The sequence below is a fragment of the Erithacus rubecula genome (genome assembly GCF_903797595.1).
Source record: "Erithacus rubecula genome assembly, chromosome: 5".
NCBI classification, from domain to species: domain Eukaryota; kingdom Metazoa; phylum Chordata; class Aves; order Passeriformes; family Muscicapidae; genus Erithacus; species Erithacus rubecula.
In genome coordinates, this window is record NC_136687.1 from 16,133,994 (window position 1) to 16,159,827 (window position 25,834).

General features: G+C 40.6%; 1 protein-coding gene across 4 annotated transcripts in view; it reads right to left on the minus strand.

Annotated features, from left to right (window-relative positions):
• Positions 1 to 25,834, minus strand: part of PPARGC1A (PPARG coactivator 1 alpha) — a gene marked incomplete at its 5' end in the record, with an annotated part of 361,086 nt that overhangs the window by 40,547 nt on the left and 294,705 nt on the right. For 2 of the 4 annotated variants that reach the window (XM_079305340.1, XM_079305341.1), the window contains one exon: positions 21,969 to 22,148. In XM_079305340.1, coding sequence (XP_079161466.1) covers positions 21,969 to 22,148 — 180 coding nt within the window. Of the gene's footprint in view, positions 1 to 21,968; positions 22,149 to 22,531; positions 23,311 to 23,344; positions 23,375 to 25,834 lie in introns of those variants that run through there. The other 2 variants (XM_079305343.1, XM_079305342.1) reach the window with 2 other exon arrangements.

A 25,834-nucleotide genomic window follows, 5' to 3' on the forward strand; every position in this document is an offset into this window, starting at 1 on the left:
TCATCCATATTTTGCAAGCCATTGCAATCTGATTTGTGTAAACTGCATCCTTCCCCTCTATCATTGTAATCTTTGATTCTGGAGAAAAGATAAAAGAAAAAACAATCTGCAAGTGAGCTATTGTGCTACTGACTGTATTAAGGGGACCAATGATTAGATATTGTGCTGGATTCATTTCACCAGTGGTAGGCCAAATATCAAAAATTTATAGTAAGTGAAACCACAGAATCTTTGCAAATGCAGTCAATTTGACTCACTATCAAAAGGTCACTCTATTCAATTTATACTTGAGCACAATATTGAGAAAACACTTGAAAACAAATCATCTTATCATCAGTTTAGGCCTCAACATTTGCTGACTATATAGACTAATTTGCTGATTACTAAATAAATGCTCTACCCCTGTTTCTTACTTGGTTAGCTTACCAGGAGGACTTTTAACTTCTACAGGACTTGGCACTGCAAAGGAATTGCATGTCTGTGATACTGAGGCACACCATGGACTTACCACTGTGTTGCCTTGTCCAGGGCTAGCAAAGGCCACCTGGTCTTTATGGGTCAGAAACTGCAGAAGAAGAAAGAACAGCAGAAGATCTGGCATGTTTTGTCCAGGCTAGATTTGGGCTGAGCCCCACAATGAAGCACAAAACTAACTCTGTGTTTCTGGTGGGTAAAACCAAGAGCAAGGAAAGTGCAGAATTGCAAAGGAAAGAAAGCGCCTGATGAAGAGCCACAATAAAAAGAGAGACTGCAAGATTTTCTTCACTGTGTGAGAGTGAAACCAGAGAAACTGGGGTGGAGGTGAAGTTTCCTATCTCCCAGAACTGCTGGTGAAGGGGATGCAGGGTGAAGGAGGTTAGGCAGGCTGCCTCTGAGCTCATCACACAGAAACTCTGCCACTTGGAGCAGCAAATGGCACCTCTTACCCATCCTCCCTTCCCATACATAGACAGTTGTTCATGCATCTAATAATGCAACAACTCAGACAAGGATTTTTAATTATTATTATTATGTGCATAAATAATATACAGGAGAGTAGAGAGTTAAAGATCCTGGGGTTCCAGTCTGGACAAGCTCTAACACACAGTGAGTATTGTAGAAAGAAGGAAGAAGGGGAAGGTAGGCTACAGCATAAGGTACGGAAGACATTTGGGACTCTTCTGTTGCAGAGCTTTCAATGACAGTGTCAGCAGTATTTCAGTCCAAATAGTCAAGCACTGCTTGCTCAGATTTATTTATTTACTTGATTTATGGTCCATGCCCACACTAATCTCTCTGTGCACTGACATAAGATTTTTCAACATTCATATACCTTTGTAAGGCAGCATAGCATATCTTGGAGGAAAAAAATAAAAGCTACATATATTTTGCAGTGATGATTTCACACATGTAATTGATGTAAAAACTTGTTTGTCCTGTTTATCATGACAAACACCTCTAAAAACTGCACTTGAGTGGCAGTATGGACTCTTTCTTTGCCAACAAGAAGCATTATCTTGTTGCTTTTGTTCATTCTCTGTTTTAGTGTTGCATTTCCTTTAGTTTTAATTATATGGGATGTCAGGATGTCTATAATCACCCCTGCTTCTATCCTGCGATTTATGACTCTAAAGAAATACAAATTTAAAGGTAAAATTATACACAATATAGCAGAGTCAACGCAGATTTTTAAATTTCGTTCATTTAAAGGGAGACTATTTTTGTACAAATGAACACACACTCAAAAATTCCTTTCACCTAAAAAATAAGACATTTCTATCTAGTGCTTTTACTGTTAGAAAATTGGAATTTAATTTGACCAGGAAATTAGCACTTGTAAAGTATCAACTTCATTAAATGCTTTTTATGATGCTTTAATTTCTCAACGTGTTCAGCTTCATCAAGCCTAACACATGCCCATTGAACACGTATGACAAACACAAGTCATGCCTCACAGGAAGAAAAGCACCGGTTTCCCTTACAGTTGAAGCATGAATGGATCAGTGCATCAATAATACATCCGGACTTCCCATCATTCTTTACCGTAATTTAACTGGATGGCAGCTATCTGGTTTGAGTTGGTTAAAAGAGTTTACTCAGATACAACACATAAACTTGTTTACAAGCCTGAAGATTAATTTTCTCTGTATATTTTACCTGTGTAGCTGTGAGTTATTTTTAGGTGGCACAGCAATGTCATTCAATGTCCTCCTTGTTTGTATGTACTAGCAGACATGTTGACTGACACACACACCATTTAGAGAGGGGGTTTAGATAAAATAAACCTCAGATACTTGTACTCTGACTGTCCTAGGCTGAAAGATATAAAGGTTCCCTTTTAATGAAGCACCAAATGAGAATGTGGAGATCCCACAGTAAGGAATGTCCTAGCAGGTACAGGGTTTAACAGCACAGATCACAAACTAATTTTGCCAGGCTCTTCACAGTCCCACAAAAATAAAATGAAAGCCTCTCCCAGCAAGTAAGTCCTCACGTCAAAATCACTCCAGTGATCACACAGTGCAACCAGGTAAACCCCTACAACCATCAAGAATATTCTTCAGGATGAGGAGATGTGTCTGAATTTTCCACCGGTTAAACACTTGGCTATGTACATGTCCAATAATATCCTCAGTTACATATCCCCTTGATTTGTCATTCAGTGCTAAGACTTCATTGTTCTTTTAATGCAATTTTGTGTATGCAAATAGAACTGTAAAGTAGAGATGGTGATTTTAAAACAGAAAACATTTAAAAAAAAAACATCACAGAAGAGTTATCTGTTGCAGTCTCCTCTAAGGCATGCCCACTGTTGGCTTGTTTCTAAGTTTCCTGGAACCCACTAGTCTTCACAGATAATATTAATAAAATGGGGTTGACAATAAAATGTAAAACTAATTTGCAAGTTTACATTACCATATCCATTTCCCCTCAATCAGTCTGGCAGAGTTATGTAGTGCATGCACACTGCGATGCACAATACAGTTCCCACTGCAGTTGCCTCTCCTCTATTTACTCCTTAGTCAAGACTGAATTTATTGCTCATTCTCTGCTAGTCTTAAAAAGTCTGCATGTTCCTGATCATGAGCCCTCCATCTGTGTGATGTAAAAGACTACAATTTTTTTTTTAGTGAGACACTCATGTTAACTAGTCCCTTCTTCACCAGAAATGGCAAAAATAAAACCGGGCATATTTTTTTTTATCCTCCTAAAAGATGACACAGAACAGACAGTCAGGTCCAGATGTACTTAACAATGCACTGAATAACATTATTAATTAGGCTGTAAGCTCCTTTAGACAGGTACTTTTTGTTGTGTTCACACAACCCCTTTCACAACCACGTCCTGTTTTACCACTGGGCTTTGAGATGCTGCCACAGCACCTACAATAAATAAGTGGGGGTACTTCTATTTAATCCTGCTGGTAAACAAAAGAAAAAGAACTTAGACCCAGATGTTCAGCTGCAGTAAATTAGGACCTCTCCGCAGGTCTTAACAGAGCTATGCAGATTTACACTAGCTAGGGACCTGGTCCTCTGCTCTTTGTGTATGTTGATGTTTGAGCTGAGAACAGCAGCTCCTACACAGTGTGTCTGCACCACTCTGCCCAGCGCTAACTGCAGTCCAGACACAGGCCAACAAGGGTAATTCTTCCTCCTTACCAAGTGAGTTCTGCAGTTGAGCACTACATTGCTATGACTAAGACACTGAGTTTAAAAGTGGTTTGGGCTTACCTTGCCTACAATGCAGTACATACTGTGCTTGCATTCCCTACTGGAAATACATTGACATTATTTGTTCATGTCAAGTGCAGCTTCAGTTCAAGTTATCCCTGCTGAAGTTAACACAAGTTATAATTTGAGCCTGTGTAGCTGCTAGATGCACAGCCAAAACCCCATGGGATGTGCCTAACCCTAAGAATAATAGGAAAATTGAAACCATTTGAATACTAAACCAGAGATGGGACCCTGAAAATCACAAGGTTCAACACAGCCTACATTTTCCTGGCTAAGATAGTCTCCCTTTGTATTGAGATATCTTTCTGTGTTCTTTCAGCACCCAAACTGAGGGGGAAGAAAGAGGAGAAGTGAGCTATAGATTGGAAAGAGCCCAAGATGAGAGTGTCCAAGCCTTTCTCAGTTGGCTGAGAGGAGTGGGTGGGACTACTCATGTTTAGGAAGCAATCAAATCCTGTTTTGTAAACATACAGGAGGATTACACACACTACCGGGGGTAAGGAGGGGAAAGGAGAGGAGAGAGGAAGAGAAAGCAGGGAGACAAGAAAGTAAACATGGTTGCACTAGATTCTACACAAGAGAGTAGGGGAAAAGACACCCACCACAGGGTATTTCAAGTAAAAAAGAGCTGGCTACCTGTGAGTGAGTAATATCGCAAAATCTTATCCACCTGAAGCACCAAAACACCAGAGTGAGCACCACAGTGTTTTACAACTGCACCTGGCCTTGTCTCATTTTGATGGCAAAGAGTGCCATAAATCAGAGTGCTGGTGGCACAGGGAGCACAACGCCAACTCCAGCTGGGCTTCCCTAGGATTAGAGCAGCACAAACCAAGCATCACCTAGCAAAGCTGATGGAGTTAAACAAGGACAGATTAAGTGTAAGTGAGAAGGAAATCAGGCCCTTTATGTCTGCCCTTCCTTCCCTGAGAAAAACTTTACCTCAGAGGCATCAATAGCAATACCTTAAACTGCCCTGATCGGGTTTCACCATTGGCAACACGGAAATGTTTATTTCCATTAGGCTGAGTCTATAAAATCTTCCTTTCATTCCTGTGCTTCTACCATTTCCAAACAGCAAAGCCTGACAATTTAGTCTCTGACAAGCAAGCTTAATACTGAGATGTTTGGGGAAAAAAAAAAAAATCCATACAAAGAAAGCTCTTAAGACAAGATAGGCTGAGCGTTTGCACCACAAATGGTTTGTTTCAGCTATCTCTTTGCCTCCTGTAAGACGGAAATCAGACAGCTTACTGGCTTAGCTTGTTAGGCCAGGTTAAAGGGATGCAACGCTGAAAGGCTCTTACAGAAGCTTACCCTTGGACTAAAAATAGCAGGCACTAGAGAATTATCTTAAATACTACCAAACTTGTTCTGCACTGTGAATGCAGATAACTGTAATATGTTTCCATTTTTGGTAGTTTTAGAGCTTTTTTAAGTTATGCTCGCTTTAGCTGACTATTTAATTAGTTTCTGATTCTATTTGCCACTTTTTCTCTCTGAGATATAGCCTGAGGGGTACTTTGCCTATGAATCCTTTGTATTTAGCAGTGTTGCTATTGTTAACATCTAATGAGCTGTTGGATTTGCCAAACACTCAGTATAGGTACAAACGCTTCTTTGAAATACAAATGTTTAACACATAGCAAATAGCAAATCAAAAGATACTGTAACGCAGCATCCTCACTCTCTCATTGCGTGTCTCATCAAAAGAAAATAAAAATAAAAATCTCCTTTATTACATTTAATTCTGAAATTCAAAAATGCATATTCGAGCGAGACAATTTTAGCTCCTTGTCTGTGACTTTAGAAGAAAACTAAATGAATTTTAGTGCCATAAGAAGACTTGTGCATATGACTAAAGCTCCACAATCTGACATGGATCCCTGCCAACTGAACTGTGGAGCTAGCAGTGTTTCTTTGGAGTAAAACTGCAAGACCCTACAATCTTTAAAGAATCCATGTCATCTTTAAAGCACATAAATTGATATTCTGGTGGGTTTTTTAGGCTACAAGCAGTTTCTCTTTAAGCTCTGTTAAGCAGGATACTTGTTCATCTGCTCCTCACTGAAAACCACAACTAGATATCAAAAAAAAAAAAAAAAAACTCCAAACAAAGCACAAATGCTCTCTGTCCTTCCATACATTTCACTTGTGCTACAGCCAGTCTGAAAGACATCGCTGCAGAAACCAGTCATGCGGTGTAACACCCCTGCTGCTGTCGCTGCCTCAACTCTGCACTTGAGCAGATAACACCATTGTGGGTACTCACTGTACGAGCTCAGATCAGAACAGCACAGGATTCCAGCAGCCAGGGCCTCTGCACACCAATTCCTGCCCACTGACCTCCACATGATGCCCCCCCATACTACACCAGTCTTGGCATCCAGGTGATTGCCCAAACAAGAGCACCGAATGGAAACTAACTGATTCAGACACACGTTTTAGTATATTTTCCAGTACTTCTTCCTCCCCTGCAACTCTTCAGTATGAGCAATTTTTGACATAATTAAAACATCTCACCTTCAGTGAGGCCAACTTCCAGATAAAAGGCTGGGCTAGGTCAGGCTAAAAACCATCCATGCAGTTGAACAGAAGTGTCTTCCCTTACTGGGCAGACATCACATCTGACTGCCTTGGAGCTGGTAGAGCCTGTCCTCTCAGACACAACTTTTCTTTGACTTTCTTTTCTGGGTGAGGAATGTTTTTTCTCTTAAATAGTGGTGGAATTCACAGATTCCCTCACCAGATACACACTGTATGTCTTTATAAGCTCACACATAGTGCCATAGCACAGCCACATGTCTTGCAACCGCCATTAAAACCCTCTGTATGTCTTTTTTTGGGAAGCAAATTTTCCTTCTGAGTCAGAACTTAAGTTCACAGCCTCTCTGTCAAATAAACAAAATGTCTGTTGTCACCTGGCTGCTGAGCAAGTCCTGTCTTTTGAAAGTATGCACTCAGTAATTTTAGATACCTATCTCTCAGCCTTTCCTTCTGCTGTCATGCAGTAAAAATCATGCTCCATCTTCATTATGATGATTAACATTACTACCCATCTCCTGCAATTTGAATTTTTAAGTAGCATTCTAGCACTACCAAGGAAACACCCCATTGCACTGAATGATCTCCAGTCACATCTCAAGGGAAAGTATCTACAGAAAGTACTCACAGTTCAAACAGACAAGATCAAGAAAGGAGGATTATAATCCTCACTTTATAGAAGAGGATTTGATGCTCATGGATTAGTCAGCTTCTCCAGGCCAGAGTGCCTGCAGGCCAACAAGCAACACCACTACCCCCTTCCAAGCAGGGAACATTTCACCAATACCAACAGTGCTCACATTCCCCATCCCTAAGCACTTTCAGTTGAACTTCTAGTCATCAGAAGAAGACTGAAAAAATGGCTGTCAAGACTGCTGGAGTCACAGCCCACAGCTCATTATGTGCATTCATGGAACTTGGTGATTTTGCCATTTTTTTGTACAAAAAAATGTCACCGTAATATTTGCTCACTTAATACTAGCATTCCAGAATGGAATTTTCCAGAGAAAGTTGACACTGAGAGAGTAGTAAACAGACATAGAACGAGGCTGATGTGTAAGATATAACTCCATTATCAGAAAAAAAAAGGTACTACCTCTAAGACATAGTGGATGTTAGGGAGAACATCAGCAAGAGACAAGTTTGGACCACTGGAAAGGAACACAGTCATGACTGAGTTCAAAAGTGAGTATGAAGACCATCCATTTTAACATGAAAAGCTGGGCCAATCCCCCAAAATGCAGAAGGAAGAGCAACTCAGTAGGTATCTTGGAGAAACAAATGGCCCACAAAACATATTGCTTGAGTGGGGCCCTCTCTTTGCATAATTTACTTTGGGAATATAAAAACCAGAAAACACCCCAAACCTGTAAGCTAATTCTTTCCCTGTACAGACTTGTTTGTCCCAAGGAAAGATACGAAGGAGAAACTGAACTGAGGGTTCAGCAAAACATTAACCTAAGTAGGAAAGTACTTTACTTTAGACTTTGGATGGCCCTTGAAATCAAAAATAATCACAAAAGCAATCCCTTTTGATCCCCATCAGGCTGCCATGATGGCAGCTGTACTGAGTAAGGGTCCCAAGGAGCAGAGCCTATGGGAGGGCAGAGCATGGAGTATCTGCAATGTGTGACCACCTGCCAGACAGAAAAAGGAAGGAAAGAAAAAAAAGTTGTGTTACTGCCTTGTTTTTTACTGTATACTCTTTCCATTATTTTCTGTGCTAGTGAAGAGACTACACTTTTTTGCTATAGTAGTGGCTCAAGATCAGGTTTCTGCTGCCAGGGACCTTCAGAGCTGAAGTGACAGCCTGGGATGTGGTACTCATTTGCAGATTTTCCTATGTAAGACAGTCATCTGCCACAGCCTGCAAAAGGTTATTATGAAGTCCACAGAAAGTCAAACAGCAGTGACGAATAAAGAAAGGAATAAAGTGTCTTTGGCACAGCATCAGGGATAAAATGCCTTTCTCAAAGGCATTTGTGGGATATCAGGCAGAGTGAATTGGAATTAGCATGAGGAATTGTGCTATTAACACCAGCAACAGATCAAGCGCTGGTGATTTTCCTTGTGTATAAGGTGGAAGAAGACAAGTTAGATATTGTGTGTTTATTGAAGCAAGAAGGTTAGAGATAAGGTGTAATCTAACCAAATCATGGAATGCAATATGGGAAGATAGTCAAGAGTTGCCAAGTCTGAATCAGTGGGTTTGTCTAGTATCTCTAGGTACAATTACCCCCAGTGCAAAACAATTACTGGATTTCAGAGAAGGAGAACACTAGGCGAAGTGGTCCTTATCCTTCATTAGGTGAGTAGCTTTAAAAACCAGAAAGGATGCTTGCACATACCCAAAGCATTCAAGCAGCAGGAGGACAATATCTCCAGGAATTTTGGAGTGCACAAATTAGGCACAGAAACAATTCAGATGGATTGAAACATTTACGTATTTTCTAAGTTTCTATTCCAAGTCTATTTGCTATTAAAAAAAACAAAAAAACAAACAACAAACCCATGTTATTATACCATAGTACTGTCTGTGTGAAATGCAGAAGTTTGTAATGAAACCTGTTTTTCTTTTTTGAGGTCATTCCCAGTCAGCTCTTAAGAGTTGACTCCCTAGGGACAACAGTGATGAAGACGACTGTGGACTATCTCCAAATCCCTACAACTTTGACTTTCACAAAGATTTAAATTTTTTAACTTATTTACTTTTTTTATTTGGAATACACTAGCATTGTATTCCCCCATTGAGGGGGATCCTAAAGAAATAACAGCACATTATGAGCATGAATCAGAAGTGACTAGAGAATATAATGGAGTTCAGCACAATACATTTCAGGAATGTCTCTGTAAGAGTTCTTTTAAAGATGGATTTTGGGAAGGAATTGGGAAAACCTAGCTACTCTGTTGAAAGGGATAGAAGGGCAGTGAATACTACTGCAGGATCTCCTCTTTTGCTGACTCAGTGAAGACACATTTGTCATTCAAAGACAAATTAGAAAAGGGCATGGATCGTGCTACATAGATGCTTCATCTCAGTTATCAGCCACGTACAGGCAGCTTCCAACACATCTACCTCCAAGTCTGAAAAAACCACAATCTCTTCTGGTAGATGTGGACAGAACGCCTTTGTCAGAATTGGAGTTTGAGCAAATACAGCAAAGCGGTTTAGCACAGGGAGGATTTGTCCCTGCAGAAATTGACACAAATTCCTTTAGGACAGGGGCAGCCACCCCAACCACATAGCTGGGATTGCCAGCAGATAGAATTAGGGAAACTGGAAGGTAACACTGTGGCCTAATGTAAACTCTTAAATCTGCTGTAAACAGAGCAGTAACATTGGCACACAATAAAACTGGTATCTGTCACTGCACTCCCAGTAGCAGGTGTAGGGAAGGACAAGACATAGGAGTGGATTTTTGTCATCTCTGAATTTGGTTTGAGGAAAAATCCAAGCTGACAGAAACTGTGGCAAATAGGTAGCATTCCAGTGATGGAGGATAGCTGGAGTGATCATGCAGGAGAGAATAATGGGAGGTCAAGTGGAAGGGTCCAGTTTGAAGTTCCTACTCCGTGCACAGTGCAACCTGGAGTAGCACTCTGAGAAGGCAGCATTCATGCATGTTTCAAGCTGGAAAGACCAACACCCACAAAAGCAATTTATTAGGAATTTTCTGACATGTATATCTTTAAGAAGACACATCCATCATTTTCAAAGAAATGGTTTAAGAAATAGGAACTATTGCAGGCTTTAGTTTAGGGGCACGTCTCTTTCCTTGTTTAGCTTCGGGTTTAAAAATCAAAGTTTCACAAGTCTAATCTTGTGAGAGATCCTGAAAAAGAAAAACCTCTGCACATCATAGGGCTGCCCATAATAAGCCCCCTTGGGTCCAGATGGAGTCCACAGAGAGGCAGCTCAAGTACATCTGGACAATGTCCACAGAGCTGTCATGCCAGGAGCTGTTCTGTAAAGTGCTGCTGATGGTCCAGCAGAGAATTACCCCTCTGTGTCTATTAGCTCTGACATACTGGACTTGAACTGACCAGTGTGGAGACCCTGACATGATTCCAATTGCAGTGGAGTGCAGATTCCTGGAAATCTTTTGTGTCTGTACAGGACATAGACAAATAATCCTCCCCAGCACAGTTCTGAAAACAGAATAGAGAGATGCTAACTAACTGCAGGAACCTCTTTGGTACATTACAGTCATGTAATGTACAGTCATGTTTAGCCAGAGCTCATAGCCCAGGAGCATCCCAACTCACTCTCCCAGATCTACTCCAGCATCCCTTCATCACTTTGTGTCCCTGTGTTACACTGAGAGAGAGGTTTGCTTTCTCTCAGAAGAGAGCCTAGGAAGAATACCAATATTTAGTGAAAGTTAATAAATCCCCCCACAGCAGCCATCAGCACTATGCAGAGGCATGTGCATGGCCTTGCAAAAGCTCACCCTGATCTGGCTGAAGAGCACTGCATCAGAGCTAACACACCCTCTCTACTAGTTACAAAGGGACCATAACATCTTGCAAGTGATAGCATTTCTTAGCTTCCTAATATTCTGTGGGTTTTTGTCCAGCTGAGTTTTTAAAGTTTTTAAAATTTAATTTTTTTCTTCATCTCAGGTTTGGAGCTAAATAAGTGTCTGTGTTGCAATATACTACTTAAGGCAGCTTCTCCTTGGGTTTGGTAGTCCCACATCACATTGACACAACTGCAGCTCTGACCTGTGCTGTTTCCTGGACTGGGCAAGCTCAGCAGGCTGTAACTACCTCCAGCTGCCTGGGAGGAAGAGGAGTCTGGTTAAAGAGCAGTGCTCATGAGCCTCTGAAGGACTTCAAAGTGCACACCATAAAACTGGGATGGGCTGGTAACCAGTATACACAGACTCTCCCCCTTCTAGAGGTTTTTTAGGCATTATCACAAAACAAGTAAATAAAGACAGTATTTAATAACTGAAGGGGAAAAAAAAAAGTATGGCCCAGCATCACAGCCAAGGAACTTTGCATGTCAGCTACTAAAAGGCCACATGTAAGTACTGAAATCAACCTTAATTCATGGGATGAGATTTGCAGGAGGGTTAGGTATCCAGTGACAATGTTTAAAAAGAAAATGCACAAAGAAGTAATATGCCTCCAGAAGTGTAACAAAAAGATTGCATAGAAAGTTATGCATTATGGATGATTTAGCAATATCATAGATAGCAAAGACTCCAGCAAAAAGAGTGAAATCATCCCTATCTTCCCATTTGTCGGCAGAATTTTAACAAGAGGCTCCTGGGAGCTCTTGGGGGCTCCTCCATGGCTCGACAGACAAATTAACTCATCAAAGGGAAGGTAGGGATGATTAACTAACAAGAGCCCCCTCCAGCCCATCACTGGTACATGGTTATTTCACCCAGATGGTGTTCACCTACCTGAAACTGGTAATGACAGTCTCAGATCGGATTTACAGAAAAACATAGATAATAAGGTGCCGCAAGAGTGACATGATAGGAGTTATTGGTCTGTGATGCTCCAGACTGTGCCAGAGGCAGCAGAGCTGTTTTGTAATGTTAGGCTCTGTTTTGTAACATTATCCTCTCCATCCGAGAGATTTCCTGCTGCAAATGGAGACTTGGTCTTCAGAGAAGCATTTGACCTGACCCTTCCTATAGGAAAGTGGGATCAACAGCAAAGAAAATGACAAGACGTGGCAATACTCCCATCACACACAAGCAGAAGCACTTTGACACCTTTCTCTGGAAATGGATTAATGTTTCTGCAGTGTTAAGGAAAAAAATCCACAAGTTTGTATTTCTTTTGCTTTTTCCCAGATGCAATTGACATGACAATTGCCAATGTTTAGCCTGATGTCTTCATACTTATGTGAAGAGTGATTGTGGGGCTTTTAAGGACAGTCAACACAGCCAAGAAAATCCACACCAGTCCTGGTGAGAGAAAAAACAGTAAAGCAAACACAAAACCAGAAAAAGAATTTCAAAAATGCATATGTTTCCCCCAGACAAGTGAAAAAAAAAAAAAAAAGAAAAAGCCTATTTATCCTTTGTGTATGCCTGGAGGGTCAAATGCCTAACAGAGCACACCCAACCAGAGGTCAGGAAGCATGCACTTATATTTTGTTTATGAAAATAACTGTATGTGCATCCATTTCAATGGGACAACTTTACAGTTTCACTAGTCCAACTGTAAGCCCATGAAAATGGACAAGCTTGATACCTGTGGAAGCTGGGATTAGCCCAAGAAGTAGGTTTCCTTGTATGAAAATTTGTCATGAAAACCAAAGCCAGACTGAAAACCCTTGAATGCCACCCATCTTCCTCTGAAAACTAGGATTTGGCAATAATAGGCTTCTAGCTAAATACAGGCATGTCTCAAATAAATTCCATAGCTGCCTAGGACTATGGGCAAAGATTTTCAAAATGGAATCAGAAACTCCTTACCAGTACTAATAAAGTAATTTCAAGGAGGGAAGAAGCAGCAGTAGAGGAACACAGAAATAACTCCTCAACTTCTTGTTCCATGTAGCCCTTCCTGAACAGGCTGGGTTGGGCCAAATGGTCTCTTGAGATCCTTTCCCACTTCAACCACTCTATGATTCTGCCAAGCCCTCCCCTGCTCCAAGTTCATTCTTCATCCTTTAGCACCCACACTGTCACCTGCACTACCTGGCTGCCACACCTCACCCAGAAGCCCTCTTAAAGTGGATACCCACAGACCAAAGATTCTGTTCACTCAGTCACAACACACAGGGTCTGGCAGAGTGCAGAACACAGTGATACACAGCCAAGTGATACATATTTACAAGCAAAGAAAAAAACAAAAAACAAAAAACAACAAAGCAAACCCACCCAACCCTAATATTAGAAGTGTTCTAAAACCCTCTCGTAATACCTGCTTTTCACTTCTGGTCACTGATTGCTCTGTGGAAAAATGCAAGCCTGTAGCATTCTTACCAACATAAAAATTTCAGTGAGATGTCTCACTTCCATCATATTTATTACCCAAGGTCTCTGATGCACTTCCTGAGTCATTATGTCACTGCTTATATAGCAACATGGAAGAAGAAAAACTGGATTTTTTGCAAAGGTTTTGGAGTACTTCCAGAAAGAATTTTTTGTCTTTCAGGAGAAACTACCATTCCAGGAGAAAACTCCCCTTGCTTCTTTTAGCAGCTTATGCAGAAGTTCCTCTGACCAAACCAATCCTCCAGATAACCATTATCACCACCTCCTTGACAAGAGGCAAGAAAATTTTTTACCCAATTTCTCTATTTTTATTCAAGTGTATCTCCTGCAGGAGAGATCTGCAGTCCCTCACATTGTGTGATGGGGGCCTCTCCAAATCCTGATAAAGATTTAGTATCTCTGAGCCTTCAAGGAGCAGCTATAGCAGCAGCCAGAAGTAAAAGTTCTCTCTGCCCATTTGACACCTCCAGCCCTGTAATATCCTTGGAAGGAATGATCCTCCTAAACTTTATGTGATAAACTGGATGGCTGGGAGCAGCTCAGGCAACTCAAACCTGCCATAAATCAACAAGGCAACAACACTTGCCTGAGGCTGCCACCGTGGCTCCTCACAGAAAATACTCTGTTCTTCTGATTACCGTCTTAGTGATTAGAAGTACCCATTATGGACCAGCACCCCATTGTGTTACTCACAGTAAAGCACAAAAGCACAGATGTGTGTGAGGAAATGGAAGTATTATTCTAGTGCATCACACAGCTCACGCTTCATGACAACACCAAAATCTCAATAGGTTCTGGGTTTGTGCTTTCATAAACAAAACCCAGTGATTACTGCATGTGGTAAAAAGCAAACTCCAATCATGGCCCTTCAGACTCATCACTGCCACAAAGTGCTAATTAATTTCTCAATCATTATGAAGCAAGACTGTTGCTCTGTTGTGGCAGAACAGAAAATTCAGCCAAAGCAAGCAGCTATGCGTTGCAAAGGGGATGATTTCCACCGAGCCCTGAACCAGCCTCCACGGCTGAGTGTGCCTGCACACACAGAGCTCCACGCCTGCCAGGGCTGCAGCCCATCACTCGCACCACGATCCTGCATGCACCTGCACAAAGCTACCAAAATAAAAATTAGACACTGGAGAAAAAGAGGCCTATAAAGCTGGCAGGGGGCACTCCTCCAGAAAGGCTGCAAATTTCCAGTGCACCTGAGGATTACCCAGCAGTACAACAAAAACTACAAGTAGGTAAGTTTTCACCGACACATAAAAACTCTTCTTTGTATTTTTCTCTCTTCATGGGGAAAAAAACAGTTCATCATGATGCAATATCAAAACTTTCTCCCTACCACAAATATGCTCTGTGCAATTTCCTCCTCCTGACCTACACATGCACAATAGGTTAGTGGCACTAAGAAAAAAGAATTCTTCAATGAAGACTTGTGATAATTTTATCCTTCTGTAATGGCATGGGACAGTTAATGTTAAGTGGGATGGGGCAGCAGGGAAAGAGCATGCCAGGGTTAAGATGGACTGTTTAGTAGCAATTAGCAATGATGCATTGAGCAAAAATAGCAACAATGAAAAAAAAGAAAAGAGGTTACACTACAAACAAATCCATTAACAGAAATAAATTTAATTTAACCAATTAGCATTTTTCTGAGAAAGACAAACTTTCTGTTGCTGTTAGTAAGCCAATGGCGAATTAAAAATCAGAAGAATCTTATCAGAAATATTTACTTCCCACTAGCAATGAGTCTGGGATTGTTTTTCTAACAAAAGACAGAGCTACTGTCCCATATTTTTGCAACCCCCTCTGCAGTTCCAGGGAGAAAATATTTAGTTCAACATTATCGTAAGCTAGAATATGGCTCTATTTATATGACAAGTTGACAACATACAATTTCATGCTTGTTGAACTGATCTGTGTTATATATTCACTGTGAATATTATGAAGTCTCACCATTATAAATATGAAACAGTATACACTTATTCAAAATAACTCCAGCAGTAGCAATTTATAGCTCGGTTGTTTGCGTGCTTATGAAGTCCAAATGCCACCTTAAGAAGCTGCATCTCACTAAAACAGATGTGGAGTGTGACTGTGACCAAAGTGGATTTAGGATGACCTCTGTGAAAGGAGGCTATAACATTTTTGTTTGTATGGCAGCTGACACCAGTTCGTATTCAGCTGCGTAGCCAGTAGGAACACAGTGAAACACAGTGTCCTCAAGGGCTGGTTTTAACAAAGGCAAGGTATCCGTCTAATGGTCTCATTAGCTCACCACTGCTCTGGTGAGTGCTAGTCTTCCCCCTTAGACAAAGGACAGGTGCTCTGCAGAGCAGCAGCACAGTGAGCATCTCGAGCCATGGCTGCTCAGGGGGCACCGTGAAGTGGATCGATCCCATTTTCTGATTGCACATCTGGGAACAATCTTGGTGGCCACATAGATCAAACAATAAACTCTCAAAGCAATTGGTTTCTTGCTCATTTGGGACTTCTTTCCTGCCTGAAGGTTTCAACCAAGACACCAGGTGGTTCTTGCATTAAAGCATTGTAGTTTGTCCAAGCGGGAAAGAAAAAAGGAGCAGCAGCACACCTTGGTAACACTAGATACAGAGCATTTGCATAAACTCTTTCCAATTACATAGCAGCTGGTTCGAGTAAAATAAATTCCACTTACTGCTTGAGCCTTTTTAAATGTCAGCACAGCTAATCACAGATTATCGTTTACATACATCATCCCATAGACAGGATGCTATTGTGCTGGTCTCCCATTCAGCAGATGTAGAACCCCGAGTCAGGCCACAGACACTGGTAAAGGTAATGCATTCAAACACAAAAGAAATGTGACATTCCTTCATTAGGAATATAAAAAGTCGGGCACTTTTGTCTGCTATTTTCTTTCCCTGGAAATGAGGGTCTTCTCCTAGTTTCACAAGTAGGCTTTATGATACATTGTTACTTTTTATCACTCTTATAAAGTGTCCTATCCCAAATCTGCATCTTTTGCCTTTTATGTTTATTGTTGCATTAAACCTGTGATGTTGCCTGTTTCACTACTAAATCTATCCCATAACCACATATTGTACATTCATTTCTCTAGGACCTCAGTAGCTCTTATCTGTTTGCTTTTATGATCTCTTATGAACTGTTAGGAATAACAACTTGCTGGAATGTTTGTAAAGTCATCTCAGACTGAACTCAGCCTTCCCCTTTTTTACCATACAGTGATACTCTCTGCAATGACATCCAATTTGCCATAGAAGCAGCTCATTACAGGATTCATTTTAGATTTACCAAATACCCAAATACAGGTGCTTATAATGTAAAACATTCAATCTGCATGAACCTGAATTTCAAAAAAGCCTACTTATTAGAGCAGGAAAGTACATGTTGTTATGACTTGGTCCTGTGTTGGTTCCAGATTCACCACTTTGCTCTACACTACTACCCAGAACTATTCTGTTCATGCCCTCCAGGGCCTCAGACAGGCTGTTATGTGGTGCACACAATCACAGTCCTTTCAAGCACTTTGATAAGCTTTATTCTGCCATTATGCCATCTAGAACATTAAACACAATGTTTAAGTTCTATGTTAAATCACAATCAGCTCCTATTAACTGTTTCAAGCTCCTCATTTTTATCAACAGTTACTTTATTAAATCCTTAATAATATAGATGGAATAGTTAGTTAATTTGTGTGTTGAGCCATGGATGTTAATTTGTAAACATAATAACATACTGCAATCATTTGCATAATAGCATTTTAATCTTTTTAGTAAAAGCTGTAATTCCCTACAAAGTACGCTGCAGTAGAAACTAAGTGACTATTGGTAATAATAAAAAAGGCCTTAAAATTCTGATCCTATTATAGTGTTGGAACATACCCAAACTGCTACCATAATCTCTGAAATGTTACTGTTCTCTGATTTAGGTGTCTGTGTCAAGAATAAAAATGAAGTATAACTGGTAGCAGTAGACTATTTCCTAAATGTAATTTAGTATTCACTAAGCACCAGCACTTTGCAAATAGCTCTGAGGCTTTCCTTCAAAGTTCAGAGCTCTAGTTATGCATATTGTGTGAGGTACACCATGCAGCTCACCTCCAGCCTCTGTTGTGCTGAATAGATGGCTATGATAAATCATGCTGATTTGGCACTGAAGGGCATCAGCCATCAAGGATTTGACTACTATGTATTTTTTTTTCCCTGAGATTGTATCTCCTTGAACTGCCTGCCCTGGGCTACTAGTTTTGGAGAAAATTAAAAAGTGGAAAAAATGCTAGGGAAGGCCACTACAGAAATTCTGTATAGGCTCAGTTCTCTGGAACCCATTAACACCAGTCACAAGACTGGCAAAAAAAACATTGGTGGTTGTTTAAAAGTCAGGCCAAGTCATTTTACGCAAGATCTGGTAATTCATTAATCAATCTGGCTGCAAACCTTGAATGAATAACCTGCAATGGTGAAAGAGACTGGCAGCACCACAGAACATGAGGGATTTTATAATCTGAACCAATGCAAATTACCCTGGTGATGTTTAAGGCTACCCTCAAAACTCATCATCTCCCTGATACAACCCCTTCCAAGTAAATAAGAAATCATTCATCTCCATGCATGCTCCTGCTGCCAGGGAAAAGACAGTCTGCATTTCATTGTGTATTTCTTTCTCTCCTCACATTCTCACTGCTTGTAATACAGCCTTTTTTGGCAGTCTACAATAAAACATAGTTATCTTTATAGGCTTTCCAAATATGTGGCACAGAATGGCCTTGAGAAGTAATCTGGGATACACCTATATAACAATTAAAAACAAAGTCATCAAATATTGTGAGCATTGCTTTAGAACATAGAATTATGTAAACAGATTAAATCTGCAGAAGGGCAAGCAGTGTGGATTTTCTGAAGTCTATTTAAAGACTAAAAAAAATGCTTTGCCAAGTACAATATTTATAACTTTACATAGGTTCATTGTAGTTTAACAGGTTATTGCCTCTCTACAGGCTGAATTTTCTCTTACAATTTTTGCAAAAAATACTAACAAAGAGAAACACTCACTGTGGCTATGTTTTCTCTCCATAATGCTAGGCATGGACCATAAGTAATTTAACATATAAATAATCTTACATGATATGGTACAGTATATTTCAAGAAGCCTCAAGGGACTACAGTTTTCATGAACAAAAAGCCTTCTCACTCATAACACCTTAAGTTGTATGTTTGTTCACAATTTCACATAATATTGGCTTTGAGAATGAAAATGTAACCATTTAGATTTTCTGAAAGAAGTCAAATGTTTTGCAAATACAATTTTTAAAAGTCTAGTTCTCCACAAAAACAAATCATAAAAGTGAATGGTACAGCAAACCATCTAAATAACTGGGCTTGGGTGACTTGTTAACTATTTACTTTCATGAACTTGTGTCAATAGACAGTGCCCTGAGGGGCAAGAACTCCTTCATTTTATCTTTTCAAACACCAGGCAAAGAAAATTAGGTGAAAAAACAGAAGTGACCAAGCTGTGAATAGAAAGAAATCACCAATTCATAATGTATATAAGCACAAACACCAGTAAGAAGCTTCTGTGCTGGGGCAGTACAGGCTTGATTCAGAACCTGTATGGGTTACATTGGCATGTGAGCAGGATGTGCAGGGATGAATTAGGTGTGCCTGCAAAATACTGGTGTGCTTTAATCCTGGAGTGAAGGCCAGTATCTCATCACACCTAAGAGGATGAGAGCAGGGATTTATACTTAACACTTACATACTATCTAGGCTAATTGGACCTTTATCTCACTTGGCTCCTGGTTGCTACCATAACTATGAATCATTTCTAGTCTGTGAGACTACCAGTGCCACTGGGAGTGCCTAAGCTTGTGGGTGCTCAGCTCAAGTGAGCTTTCAGGAACATGATTTGCAGAAAGACTGAAAATTCACTTTATGAAATACAAACCTTTCTTAAAAAAAAGTGCACCACAGACACTCAGGAACTTTGTAAAGAGCTTTTGAACACTGCCCCTCATGCAGATAATGCCACATGTACTGCATTAATACCTCAAAGGAGAGTGTGTTTCATTCAAGGCTAGATTTGGCAATTAGCACTGTACAGCTTGTGCAAGTAATGATCCTTGTGTACTTCCCATCATTTGCTTGTCATTCTGGTTCCTTCCTTTCTACCCTAAATAGGCTGTATTTCTATTTTTGCATGACAATGCCTCATCTGGAAGCTCAAGTTAAATAAAACATACTACTTCTAAAATCAAAAGAGAGGAAAAAATGTTTAAAAAAAAGTTTAAAAAGATATTATTTCATTTTTTAAAAAGCCATTGAGAATCAATATGGAAAAATTTAGCGATTACCAAATGAGAAACTCCACAAAACTTCCATTCTCTCAGCTAAAACAAATAGTTCCTCACAGACTATGTGAGATAGTCTCTGGAGGAAGAAGACTTCTTCTTCTGATCTTGAGCACCCCCAGTCGTCACATTACTGAGCGGCAGAGGCAAGAAACAGTGCAAAGTATCCCCAGCTGCACTGTGGAGAATGGGGCAGGGTTAATGCACAGGAGGAGAAAGTAACTGTTTCACTCCCATCTTCCTAGGCCAAGCAACCAAGAAATGGAAATGCAACACTCCAAGAAGCTGAAAATAGCCTAATTTTGCACTGCAGTATTGTAAAATACCATTAGGGCACAATTTGTCCCTACAGGTAAGTATGGGCCAAGCTGTGATGAGACAGCACTGCAGCCTGCAGCTGAAGTCAATGAGTGTGAGGAAAGAAAACAACAGAACTTGTGTGTCAGGAAAGAAGCAGCACATTTCATTTCCAAACGATTATTTCTGACCTATTACTTGCTGTGTAGGTTCATTGCCCCAGCTGCACTGCCCCTGTTTCTCAGGCAGACCCAAACATGTCCATGAGATGCTGCTCCTGTCACCATCTCCCAGAGAGGTTAACTACCAGCCTCTCTGGCTGTCCTGCTGTTTGCATGTTGTTTCCTACACAAGGTGTGTAGGGGAATGGTCACTACCTATCTGAGACAGCTTTACACTCAGCAGCTGTGGCCAGTAATACACAGGACAAGCAATGAGGTGGTCAAGTTCCACTGGCTTTACTGGAATAATCTGTATGCTTAGATTTGGTAAATACGTAATTGTATTACTAATCTGGAACTTACACTTTGAAACTCTGCATCTTCAACTGATTTTTCCTAAAGGAAAATGCTTCTGCATTTGGCTTTTGATGAATGTGGAAAAAATATGTGTCCTCAGTCATAAAAAAAAGCAAAACAAGTCTCCACCAGAGTCACTGCAAATGTGGACCCTGCCCCCCTGCCACCAACATGCCCTACCCTGCCCGAGGCACTACAACTGCAATTCAAGAACCTGACGGGATTTGGAAACTTTGTAAAACAAAGTGTGGAACATTAAACAACCAAAGAAAAAAAATGGGTCTAAGCACAGGACTCTGCAGGGCTATTTTGATTCAAACAAAATTAATTCCAAGTTACTTGGATGTAAATTACAGAAACTAAACAGAGAAGACCAGTTTCACTGTTACACTGGTTTAAATCCAGAGCAATTAACCTGTATCATGGACTTCACTGTGGGTTTAGAGCTGTATACAAAAGAAGAAGAATTTTCTTCATATTTCATTTATATATCCTAGAGAAGCATTTTACTCTACCATTTCAGTGAATTTTTTCCAGCCTTTAAAATTTTACCATGATAATCTGGAGCTTTCCAGAATCAGCAGGGTAAGCTGTACTTTCTGAAGCTGTGGTACCTGGTGTGAGAAACAGCACTCATAGCTTGCTTTTGTACAAGGTTTTCCTGCCAGCTAATCAATTTATTGTCCAATTTCCCAGTCAGTGAACGATCTATGGCCTCTCCTATCAACAAGGAGGGAAGGAGGTTAAAGTTTAGGAGGGGCACAGCTGCCCAAAACCACAAGGTGGAGAATTATGAAGGCATTACACAACAAAAGAAAGACCCAAGACAAAGAGACAATAACCCTCCTCTTGTAGACCCTGATCCTCACGTACACCCTAACCTCCAATCCACAACTGGAAAGAAGACAATTAAATCTCTCCTATCACCCTTTGAATTTTACTTTTAGATTGCTCTCCACCAGGAGATCTATGAAACATCAGAATGCTGAGCTGGTCCCTGAGCTACTGACAGCCCTCACTGACTGCCTTCCCTGACACACTCACCCTTCCTCTCCTCCATACACAAACAAATTGCAGACATCTCAATTTGTGTGCAAGTAACTTGCACAGTAAGGCTCTGAGTGGTAAAAATCTTTACTAGAAATGTTCCAGCTACTCATCAGCCAGCTGCTGTGCAGCACTCTGCTTCTTGCCGAGGAATTCAAGTGGAAGACAACAAACAGGTTTCAACTTCTGTTTTGCTCTGTAGCTGACAATAGTGCAACTCCTCATCGTGATGCCACAGGGCAGTGTGCTCTTGGCACTCTTTAGCTGTTTCATCTCAAAAATCAGAAGTTCCATTTAAACCCCTTTAAGGCTTTCCCCCCACACCCCTCAGATCGCCGGTCCAGTTTTGATCATGAGGATTAAAGAAACCAGTCAGAACCTGTAATACACCAGCAGTCTTCTTGTCTCTTAATGGCAGAAAAATAATCAACTGTTGTCCACCAGGCTAATTTAAAATATAAAAAAAAATCAGAAAAAAAAAGCAAGCAAGGACTTTGCAACACGCACTTGCATCATCTTGCCTTACCTCGAATATATTGGCGGGTTCATTGCTGTACTGGTTGGAGATGATCTCTGACTGGTCACTGTACCACTTGAGCCCCCCAAGAAAGCTGTCTGCATCCAGGTCGTTCACATCTAGTTCAGAGAGGTCAAGTTCTGGGAGATCTGGGCAAAGAGGCTGGTCTTCGCCAACCAGAGCAGCACACTGCAGGATAGAGTAACACAGAAATAGTGTGTTATTAATTTCATTAATTACCAGGAATCTATTAACTAACATCATGTGGTAAGAATTAAGCCTCAATTAAGCTATGGCATAGGGTCACTAGGACTGACTTTGTTTTCTGAAAAAGGAAACACATAGTATTTAGTTATTGTTAGCTCTATACAGGCATGTAAAGGGGCAGAGAAAACAGCAGGGCATAAGCTGCCTTCTCTATCACATCTCTGTCCAGGGATGATGACCTTCCTTCTCCCTATACCATTCAATAATGATCATATTCAAACTTTAAATCCAACAGCAGAGGCCAAAGTATGGTGTTATCCTCTTTTCAGAGTGAAGCAGTGCAGGTAGAAGTTACAGATGAATACCTCTGGGCAAGGTCTGTCACGCATTTCCTGATACATTCAGGTTAAAGAGGCACAGCCTGTTACAGCCTTCAGCCCTGGAGGCTAGCTCAAGCTGGAGACAGTCATACTTTCACTTCTACAGAGCCTCTCTGTAATCCTTACAGCCTCTCATGATGGTGGCTACCATATGGGCATAAAAAAGCATGGGCTAGTGATGCTGCAGTGCTCTTTTCCTGATGCACAAACCACAGCCACCCAGTTTTGCATAAGAGTCCTGGCAACCAAAGTATGGCTTGAAATACCCCTATACTCTCCTCTCTGCGATGGACATAGTTCAAGCAGCCTGTTCACCTGCTTGGTGAAATGCATCTATCATCCTAGCCAGTTTTCTAAACATCCCTCAGAATGAAGCTGTACACAGAAAACCAAATAGATTTTCCTATTCTAGCAGCCTCTGATTCAGTAATCCTAAAAGAGGGTCTGTGAAACATTTTGGTTGAGGCAGTAAACAAAGTCTAGTCTGCAGGAATCCTCTTCAGCAGCGCAAAATGTTTTTGTCTGCACAACTTGGGAAGAGAGTGAGGATAAATAAAAACAAACCTGGAGTAAGTATCCTTTTATATGCCAGTATGAAGCTAGATAGGATATTTATTGACTGACCTACTATGGAAGAAAAAATTAGTAACATACATCCACTTCAACACAGCAATTAAAATGTTAGAGTATCCACCAAAACCATTTCCTAATTATAGAAAACACGTAGTAACAGTTTGGCAAATAGCTGAGTCCCATATGTCAATGCTGCTCAGTTAAGCAATTCCTACTGCACTGCACTGTGTATCCTCGTAAGACATCTCCCAGCATCCACGTCAACGTGGGCACGCTGCAAAGCACACGTGGAACTGCACACCACCAGGCACTGAATGGTTAAAAGCCATCTAAAGTCAGCTGGGTCTAAGGGCATCTACCCTGAGTGTTTCTAGCAGTGTGTTAAGGATGGCCAACAGCAGGACCTCCTCAACTCCTGTCAGTTGACCGAGTGGTTCGAGTGATTTCTCAACTTCTGTTTGGACTGAAGTCAATGGAGAAAGCGTCACTTTCTGCAGGCAGATGTCTGCAGGGCACTGACAGTGTCCATGGATGTGAATTGCTCAACAGGGGTTATGTCAGTCTGGCAAGGACCGCCTTTCCCCAGGGAGCAGGGCCGAGTGCTGAAGGTGCAGTTCATTGAGCCGCGGTGTGTCTGCAGCGCACGGGCTGGATGCAGCAGCGCAGCCCGAGCGGAGAGTCTGCCTCTTGGCACAAAGACTCGGTGCAGCTGGCGTGAGCTATAATTTACCAGACAACTTCTACGTCTACCAGGACACTACAAGATAATCACACAGTAGGCCAAGGGGCAAGGGACTGAGAGGCTGCAGAACAGGGATCCAAAATAGCAGTTGTTTTTCTTCCCATTATTTAGGGGGCTGTAGAACTGTAAGAAGTCAAAATCGCACTTAAGTAATCTTAACTTTTTATAAAATCTGAATTTTTTACCATTATTTTGAGCGAAAGACAACCAAAAAAAAAAATAAAATTAGAGTTTCCTCTTCTTCCGTGTGAGACACAACCTTCTGGCAGCAATCTTGTAACACAGAGATGACCTTTTTTGATGCTTGGCCGAAATCTCTGATCTCATTAAAGGATAATCTAGTTTTTGACTGAAAAGGTAGATTCTCAGCATCATTCTCAGGTTTGTGTTCTGGAGGTCAGTAGCTTATAACTGATGCCATAGACTTCTAAAGTATCCTGCTGATCTGTTACTGCTTTCATTTATAAAAATAGCTTCACCCTGTGAACCACCTACTTAAACATGTTTACTTTTTGTAATCTGCATTTTTAAGTTCTTACAGTGGGCTTTTGAAGCAACGTAAACAATGGTATTAAAAAAAAAATCCCGCTTATTGCAGCTTTCATTTACCTATAGTGACTGCAATGTCACTTAAAAATCTAACTGCTGAAATGAAGTATATATGCCTTGCCAATGTTGACATGATAATAAAATCAATGTTTCTGAATATGACATTATGCTTCTGAGCACACAGAGCACATTAATCTGAGACACATTAGCAGCAAGTGTTCCTGTTATTAATTTATATTTGGCCTTTGGATGATGCCAGATTTAACACTCCAAGTCCTAAAACTGTCCTCATCTGACACGCTGATATTTGCTGTTTGCCTATACATCTGTAACAGGTGCACCTGCATTGCTAGCACAAATTTTACTGTCTTCCCACTGCTATTTGATATGATAGTTATTCCATAACTATAGTCCTAATTTTACAGTAACATCAAGGAGGATAAAGCAGTCACTAAACACAAAAGGCTAATTTCTGTGCGTTATTTCACTCCAACAGACCTTTCTTCTCTTAGTTCAGGCGCAAACAGTAAATTAGCTTAACTGCACTGATGGTAATGAATCATTATAATTAAGTATAATTCTCCATTAACCTTTTGGCATTTTTTGTGCCTTTGAAGGTAAATTAAAAAAAAAAATAAAAAGAAAAAAGAAAGGAAAAAAAGAAGACTGGACTTGTGCCATATTAATTATATTAATGAAAATATAATCTTTGTTTTATTTTAACAAGTTTTTCAAAGTGCTAAGGGGATGAACTCAGGATAGAAAGAAAGTCTTGACAAAATGTGTCATGTGGATTCTCTCCATCAATCTTTGCAACCTTACTGTACATCACCTTCATTAAGCTGTGAAGCACTGGGGACGCTGATCAGCCACAGTGATGCAGGCCTTTATTAAACAACATGCTGTCCTGTCATTATGTGAGTGAGAATATAATACATTTTACATTGACAGCAAATATTAATGATTCAAAAAATGAAAGCTGCCTCCAGTACTTGCTGCCTGTGTTATTTTAGCTCAGCAGAGGTGATCCCCTGAGCCAAAGCAGCATGCGGATGCTAGTGCTGCTACAGGAAGTGCATTGCAGGAGCACATTGGCAAAATCCTCCCCACAGTTAATCCATCCACCACACAATTAATATCAAGATCAAACTCTTTTTTTGCTTCTTTTTTTTTTTTCTCTCTGCACTATGAAAAAGTCATTGACATAAATTATCTATTCTGTTACTAGCTTGAAATTACTGCAGGAACTCTAGTGATTAAAATAAATCTTCAGTATTTCCATATAAGCTGGTTCCTCAATCAGTTCCTAGCTGCATTAAGAATAATACATGATGGAAAAATGAAGCTACAGCAGCTGAGACCCATGCTACAAGCCAGACAACAACCCACAGGATACTCCAGCTACTCAGAAACAATTAGGACTT